This window comes from Primulina tabacum, chromosome 6 (assembly GCF_025594145.1).
Source record: "Primulina tabacum isolate GXHZ01 chromosome 6, ASM2559414v2, whole genome shotgun sequence".
NCBI lineage: Eukaryota > Viridiplantae > Streptophyta > Magnoliopsida > Lamiales > Gesneriaceae > Primulina > Primulina tabacum.
Window position 1 is genome coordinate 35322996 of NC_134555.1, and position 8282 is coordinate 35331277.

An 8282-nucleotide genomic window follows, 5' to 3' on the forward strand; every position below is an offset into this window, starting at 1 on the left:
CACCAGCTATGTTTTTGATAAAGCGACAAGTGTTTGGTCCTACATTCGGTTTATTCGAAAGTTCGGTTTAATTTTTTTAAAATATATGTTAGTTTGGTTTGATTTTAGTTTTTAGTATAAAATTTCGGTTATCCTAACAAACTAAACTTTTATAAATAAAATTAATATTATTAAATTTTCTAATAAAGTTTGTACAGATATAAATATTACAATTTTTAATAAAATTTATTAGACAATAGAACTATATTTAAAAATAATTAATAAAATTTAAATTTATTAAATCCAATTTTTATATTGCAATTTTTTTTATTTAAAAAAAATCTAAAATTTCGGTTAATTATGTTACTGATCGAAATAATATATTTTTTTGATTTGATTTGTTAGATTTTCGTAGTAAAGTCCGGTCGCAGTTTGTCGAAAAAAAGTTCGATTAATTCGATTTTAGAAAAATTGGTTCGATTTTAACTGAATCTATTACTATCCAACATTCAACTTCAAATACTTACGTATCCTAACTTCGTCCATGGTCATGGCGAAGTACTTAATACTTAAAACTGATATGTATCTTGATTTCGTTGAACGAATGTCATTTGCATATCTTCGGAAGGCCCGAAGAGAGCTAATATAAGTAGCCAAGTATCAGTGATGGTGTTGACCTGACAAGACTAAGTCAGTCACTTTTTTTCTTTAAAAAAAGACCAATTGCATTAAAATAAAGGTTTGGTATTGACCCGCAGTTTAGTCCCCATCTGTCCAATATTTGGCCCCTGTAAATTTCCTTCCACGATGCTCCGCTCTATATAATAATCTGCAGATCATCGGCTTCGATCAGATATTGATTCCTTTAACCTGGAAACAACAATCCATTCGAGTTATTCTTCATTTTCGTTGAAGTGATTATGGCTGGTGAAGTGGTGAGGTCGGCGGCGAAGCTTACAGGAGTCCTGCTGATCCCGGGTGGTATCCGAGGCAAGGCGCCGGAGCACCTGCCGGTATCATCATCCGCGCGCAGGCCCTTTTCTGCTTGCTCTTCCGTGTCAGCGATGACGTCCGGGGAGGAGGCTGCCGGTGACCGTGAGCCGATGCCGAGAGTTGTTTTCCACGGGGAGCCGACTCTTGAAGAGGCCAAAGAGGCCACTTCTGAACTCATCCTCGGCCTTGAGAAGTAATTTCTTTTCATCTCTAAAAATTTGAAATATTTTCCCTAGGAACTGTTTTTTATTGTTCTTTTCATATGATTGGATTGGATGTTGTGTCCACTTCCATTCTTACTTGTGGGATTGTTGCTAATCTTGATTATTCACAATTACTTGAGAAGAGAGATGAACATATTTTGTTGGTTAAGCTTTTGATGCCGATTGATTTATGAGATCGATCATCTCAAATTATTGCCTCAGCTGTGAATTGCCCAGTGTTTACCGGGTATACCTGGGAAAATGCTTGGACAATCTCCCTTGCAAATATATATGTGAAGTGAGTGTCTCGCAAGTTGGCATCTTGAGTCAAGCCAAGTCGATGGATGGGATTCAGTTATAGACAACGGCTAATTGGGATAACAAACCAACTGCCAGGTGTAACAGATAGGCTTCTTAATCGATGGTAGGTGGGGATATAAAAGGGAGACGGAAGGCTTGAGAAAGACGACGGAAAAGAAAAGAAATTACAGAGGAGCAATTCAAAGGAGAGAAGAAGAGAGATCTAAAAATCATAAGAGATTGTATTCTTTGTTCTTGATTAGAAACTCTGTAATTGTAATTGTAATCGAGTACCTTGGTTCATTCAATACAAGATTGGTTGCTCTCCCGTGGACGTAGGCACTTCTTTGCCGAACCACGTAAATCTCTTTGCAGGTGTTTATATTGTTGTGTGTGTGAGTTGCTGTAATCCCATAACCTTGAAGAACGAATCCTAACAAGTGGCGCCGTCTGTGGGAATCTACGAGGATGGGTTCGTTAAAATTCGACATTGAAAAATTCTCAGGCAAAAATGATTTTGGCTTGTGGAGGATCAAGATGCGCGCGATCTTGGTGCAACAAGGACTTGTCGAAGCCCTGAACGGAGAAGCAAATATGGCTACAACCATGAAGGACACAGAAAAAGAAACAATTCTGGAGAAGGCCCATAGTGCAATCATTCTCAGCCTTGGAGATAAAGTCCTTCGTGAAGTCTCGAAGGAGAAATCTGCAGAAGATATATGGAATAAGCTGGAAAAGTTGTACATGGCCAAATCTTTGGCCAATCGCCTATACATGAAGCAACGCTTGTACTCCTTCAAGATCAGAGATGAGAAAAATCTCCTGGATGAAATCGATGAATTCAACAAGATCTTGAATGATCTGGATAATGTGGACATCAAACTTGAAGAGGAGGACAAGGCTCTGTTTCTTCTGAATGCACTCCCTCATGCATATGACAATTTCAGAGAAGCTATGTTGTATGGAAGAGAAAAGACAATCTCACTTGAAGAGGTCTTATCAGCCATTCAAGCGAAGGAACTTCAGAGGAACCATCAAACAACAAAAGAACCTCAAGGTGAGATACTTCATGTGCGAGGAAGAACAGAAAAGAGATCGCAAAAGGGGCCAAGAAATCGATCCAGATCAAAGAGTCAAACAAAGTATAAATGCTTCAATTGCCATCGTGAAGGACACTTTAAAAGAGATTGTCCAGAAAAAAAAAGAAGATACCAAGAAAGGCCCAAACAAAATGATGAAGTAGCAGCTGTAGTTGATGGATACGAATCAGCAGAAGCTCTCATGATCTCAGATCAAGATCCTAATAATGACTGGATTCTTGATTCGGGATGCACTTTCCACATGTGCCCTATGAAATCTTGGTTTGAAAGCTTCACAGAATCTGATGAAGGATTAGTGCTACTGGGAAATAATAAGCCATGCAGAATTAAAGGTACTGGCTCTATCAGATTGAGAATGCACGATGGACAAGACAGGCTACTGAACCAAGTGAGGTATGTTCCTGAATTAAAAAGGAATTTGATCTCACTAGGGACTCTTGATAGTGATGGTTTCATGTTTAAATCAGAAAATGGAACTATGAAAGTGATGAAGGGTTCATTAGTTGTCATGAAAGCTGTAAAGAGGAACTCACTGTATGTACTTCAAGGAAATACAGTGGTAGGTGGGGCTGCTATGGCACAAATGACAGCCAATAATGCAAGTCTTTGGCATTTAAGGCTTGGCCATGTGGGGGAAAAAGGGTTGATTGAATTATCAAGACAAGACCTGCTGTGTGGGGACAAAATTCAAAGCTTAGAATTTTGTGAGAACTGCATATTTGGAAAAGCAAAAAGAGTGCACTTCGGAAGTGGTAAACACACAACAAACAAGCCCCTAGATTATGTTCATGTTGACCTTTGGGGCCCCTCAAGGACAGAAACTCATGGAGGAGGGAGATATTTTTTGTCCATAGTAGATGACTATACCAGGAGACTATGGGTTTACATATTGAAAACAAAGGATGAAGCAGCCCTGAAATTCAAAGAATGGTTGCAGGCAACCGAGAATAAACTGGACAGAAAATTGAAACATCTCCGAACAGATAATGGATTAGAATTCTTTTCTGAATCATTCAAGGAACTTTGCAAGTCAAAGGGAATGACAAGACACAGGACTGTTGCTGGAAACCCACAACAAAATGGGGTAGCAGAAATGATGAATCGTACACTGTTAGAACGAGTGAGATGCATGATAATAAGTGCTGGTTTACCTAAATCTTTCTGGGGAGAAGCTATACATACAGCATGCTACTTGATAAACCGATGCCCTTCAAGTGCTATCAATTTTAAAACACCAATGGAATTGTGGAAAGGAAGCCCAAGTGAATACTCACACCTTAGAGTATTTGGTTGTTTGGCATATGCCCATATCAAGCAAGATAAACTAGGAGCAAGGGCTTTAAGATGCATCTTTATTGGTTACCCGGATGGAGTCAAAGGATATAAAGTATGGAACTTGGAAGCCACTGGTCCTAAATGCTTTAATACAAGGGACATCACTTTTGATGAAAGCAAGATGGGCTATGGATGGAAAGAAGGGTGCACTGTGATGAGCAAAATAGGTTATCAAGAAACACCAATTGAGGTGGAGCCAATTCATAATACCCCACAAGAGTCTGTGGTAGAAGAAGAAGATGAAGTTTCCACAGGAATTACAGATCATCATGCTACTGCCCAGGATCAACAAACACACATTTTAGCAAGAGACAGGCCGAGAAGAGAAGTGAGACCCCCTAAGAGGTATGCACATGCAGACTTAACGTGGTATGCTCTTACTGTAGCTGAAGAGGTGGAGTCCCTTGAGCCAGCAACCTATGAGGAAGCTATCACTTGCAGCAAAAGAAAAGAATGGCAAGAAGCAATGGATGATGAACTTCAATCCTTACTGAAAAACAATACGTGGCAGCTGGTTAACAAACCCAAGGGGCAGAGGATACTAGGATGTAAATGGTTGTATAAAGTTAAAGAAGGGTTGACAGAAGCAGAAAAATTTAAGTACAAAGCAAGGTTGGTGGCGAAAGGTTATTCTCAGCTGGAAGGATTAGACTTCAATGAGATTTTCTCCCCGGTTGTCAAACACTGCTCTATAAGAATAATACTCGCTTTAGTAGCCCACTTGGACATGGAGCTTGAACAACTCGATGTAAAAACCGCATTCCTCCATGGAGAGCTCGAAGAAACCATTTATATGGAAAAGCCTAAAGGATTTGAGCCAAAAAGGTCTGAACAGAAAGTTTGTCTTCTTAAAAGATCTCTCTATGGACTTAAACAAAGTCCTAGACAATGGTATAAGAGGTTCGATGTGTTTATGTTAAAGATCAACTTCGAAAGGAGTAGTTATGATAGTTGTGTCTACTTTAAACTCAGAGACAATGGAGTGATGACTTACCTCTTACTGTATGTGGATGATATGCTCATTGCTAGTGTGAGCAAATCTGAAATACAAGCTTTAAAACAGCTGCTTAGTTCAGAATTCGAAATGAAAGACTTGGGAAAAGCCAAGAGGATATTAGGGATGGAAATCACAAGGAAAAGGGACCACAAGATTCTGTTTTTGAGCCAAGAGACATACATAAAGAAAGTGCTCAAACGTTTCAATATGCATGATGCTAAAACAGTTAGCACACCATTAGGACACCACTTCAAACTCTCCCTGGTACAGTCACCAACAAGTGCAGAGGAGAGGATGCAAATGATGAATGTTCCATATGCCAGTGGTGTGGGAAGCATCATGTATGGGATGGTTTGTAGTCGACCGGACTTAGCCCACACAATAAGTTTGATTTCCAGGTTCATGGCCGATCCGGGACAGTCTCATTGGGAAGCGCTGAAATGGACTCTAAGATACTTAAGGGGCACAGTGAATGTGGGATTAATGTTCAATAATCAACCTGGAATCACAAAACAACCTCTTGAAGGTTTTGTGGATTCTGATTTTGCAGGGAATATAGACACAAGAAAGTCCATAACAGGTTATGTCTTTACCTTATTTGGTACAGCTATTAGCTGGAAAGCTGCATTACAGTCAGTGGTAGCTCTATCTACTACCGAAGCAGAGTTTATAGCTGTCATGGAGGCAATTAAGGAAGCAATCTGGCTGAAGGGACTCCTAGCTGAGCTTGGAATAAAACAAGAACATGTGGTGGTAAACTGTGATAATCAAAGTGCGATCCATCTGTCAAAGCACCTTGTATTCCATGAACGATCGAAGCATATTGATGTCAAGCTGCATTTTGTAAGGGATATCATCTCTAAGGGAGAAATCAAACTTGAGAAGATAGCAACTGAAAACAACTCTGCAGATATGCTAACAAAGTCACTGCCTCATGTCAAGTTCAAGTCATGCTTGCACTTGATTAATACAGTGACTGCAGAATAGATCAAGGTGGAGAATGGAGAGTAGCCAAGCTTGGAGACAAGGTGGAGATTTGTGAAGTCTCGCAAGTTGGCATCTTGAGTCAAGCCAAGTCGATGGATGGAATTCAGTTATAGACAACGGCTAATTGGGATAACAAACCAACTGCCAGGTGTAACAGATAGGCTTCTTAATCGATGGTAGGCGGGGATATAAAAGGGAGATGGAAGGCTTGAGAAAGACGACGGAAAAGAAAAGAAATTACAGAGGAGCGATTCAAAGGAGAGAAGAAGAGAGATCTGAAAATCATAAGAGATTGTATTCTTTGTTCTTGATTAGAAACTCTGTAATTGTAATTGTAATCGAGTACCTTGGTTCATTCAATACAAGATTGGTTGCTCTCCCGTGGACGTAGGCACTTCTTTGCCGAACCACGTAAATCTCTTTGCAGGTGTTTATATTGTTGTGTGTGTGAGTTGCTGTAATCCCATAACCTTGAAGAACGAATCCTAACAATATAAATATAAAAAAATTCAAAATTCTTGTGCAATTTGTTATGAATTATAAGTTTAGTGTGATTGATTAATTCTGGATCTGCACTTATTTGTGAAGCTATGTTGTTGAACTACCCTAGTTTTGTCTCTTACAAAACAGCATATATTCTTCTAATTTTCTGTTGATTTTTTGCAAACGTCTTTGATTTGCAGGATATATCCGTGGTCTCGTGATTATGATGGACACGGGAATTCAGTCACCGCGAAACACGAGTTGAACTCATCTCTTTCAAACTCACAAGTCGGACAAGCTAAAGCTTCTGTTAGCGGTGAGATTACAACAGAACCCGCGGTACCAAAGACAGTTTACACGGCTTTTAGGCTCTTGCGTGAGAGCTCTGTGGCTCAGGTTCGTTTAATTTACTTCCCACTTCTCGTTAGAAAATGATTTCACCGTATATCTTGAGTCGATTTCTCCTTCATGGGGTGGACTCAGATTTTTGTAGTTAACATTCAAGCTATTGACACTGCGGGCCAACGGCATGCTCCAAATCCACAAGCCCGTGCAAACAACAAACAGTATAATCTATAGGTTCTGCTAGCAATTATATCACATCCATTACGTTTACCTTGATAACTCATCATAAATTCCTCCCACGAATCAACGTATGATAGGAGTTCTTTCTATTTATCCACCACGAGAATAAAAAATCATAGAATTTTTGTGATAATGACATCTCGATATGATGTTTTGGTAGAATGTTGTCGCTTCAATTGCTTCTGATCCAAATGTGGTGCAAGCGGTACGACAGAACCAACAACTTCAAGAGTTTCTGCGTTCGGAAAGGACGCGTAAGCAGTTTTTATCATGTTTTCAAGTGTCAAGACACCCTCAGAACGACTTTGCATATATATGAAATATATGTTACCAAAATACTAAACATGATATCTAACATGATGTATTTAAACTTCGTAAAAGGTTGGGCCTCATCGCGTTCGGTTACTGGTGCTGAGAGACTTGATGAGTTAAATGCAGAAAGCATAGAAAACCCATCAAACGATGCAGAATCTAAGCCGGGCATCAATTTTGAGGATCTTTTAAAGATAATTAAGGATATGGTTTATATGATTAAAAATGTGTCTGATTTGTTCAAAAATTTATTTGGACGTGAAGGGGCCAAGTCCTCTGCAAATGGTGATCCTGGAGCTCCCGGAGCAAGTGCTGAACATGTTATAGAAGCATCATTGTTGGGACTGGCAATTATGGTAATTATGCTAATTTTTTTGAAGCGATTTTAATCGTCATTCGCTGATATGTTTACTGCTACTACCTTAATCTGTCGAATCAACCAAAAAAGACATCTTGTTTTTGTACTGCCTCTGTCTTTTGTTTTGGTGGTGTGTGTATGAAGTGGATTCGTAACCATAGTCGATCCCTACTTGTTTGAACTAGAACTTGTGGGTTGTGGTTTATTGCATTTTTATGTTTGTTTTGACTTCTTCATCGTCATTGTGAGAAACAAATACTCTTCTTTCGCGTTTTGTTTTCATATGTATGACTCTAGGCTAGTGGTCGTCTCACACCTTGGACCTTTGTACTTGCACAAGTGAGGCCTGACTAAATAGATCTCATTTTTCATCGTTTAATATCAATTATTGTCTTGCGAAAATGATTGACTTTAAATGGAAGAAAATCAGTAGGTCTTTTTGATAATGTTGCATTAACACGAACACGCAGCCATTTTCAATCAGTATCAAACGGAAACTTGTTGATGGGAATTATGATATATTAGTTGGCAAAAACTCGTGTGAGACGGTCTCACGAGTTGTATTTTGTGAGACGGATCTCTTATTTGGTCATCCATGAAAAAATATTACTTTTTATGCTAAGAGTATTACTTTTTATTGTGAATATCGG

General features: G+C 39.1%; 1 protein-coding gene across 1 annotated transcript; it reads left to right on the plus strand.

Moving 5' to 3' along the window:
- The first annotated feature begins 733 nt into the window (after positions 1 to 733).
- LOC142549285 (uncharacterized) lies at positions 734 to 7914 on the plus strand. Its single transcript, XM_075658144.1, has 4 exons — positions 734 to 1165; positions 6578 to 6773; positions 7123 to 7216; positions 7344 to 7914. Exons 1-4 carry the CDS (start codon positions 900 to 902, stop codon positions 7661 to 7663), a joined length of 876 nt encoding a protein of 291 aa, XP_075514259.1. The 5' UTR covers positions 734 to 899; the 3' UTR covers positions 7664 to 7914.
- Positions 7915 to 8282: the final 368 nt, after the last annotated feature.

Excerpts from the sequence above, each read along its gene's own strand:
- LOC142549285 (XM_075658144.1), top strand. The coding sequence starts at position 900 with ATGGCTGGTGAAGTGGTGAGGTCGGCGGCGAAGCTTACAGGAGTCCTG. Across the intron at positions 1,166-6,577 it reads CTCATCCTCGGCCTTGAGAA|GATATATCCGTGGTCTCGTG; the intron begins GTAATTTCTTTT and ends TTTGATTTGCAG. Across the intron at positions 7,217-7,343 it reads TCTGCGTTCGGAAAGGACGC|GTTGGGCCTCATCGCGTTCG; the intron begins GTAAGCAGTTTT and ends ACTTCGTAAAAG.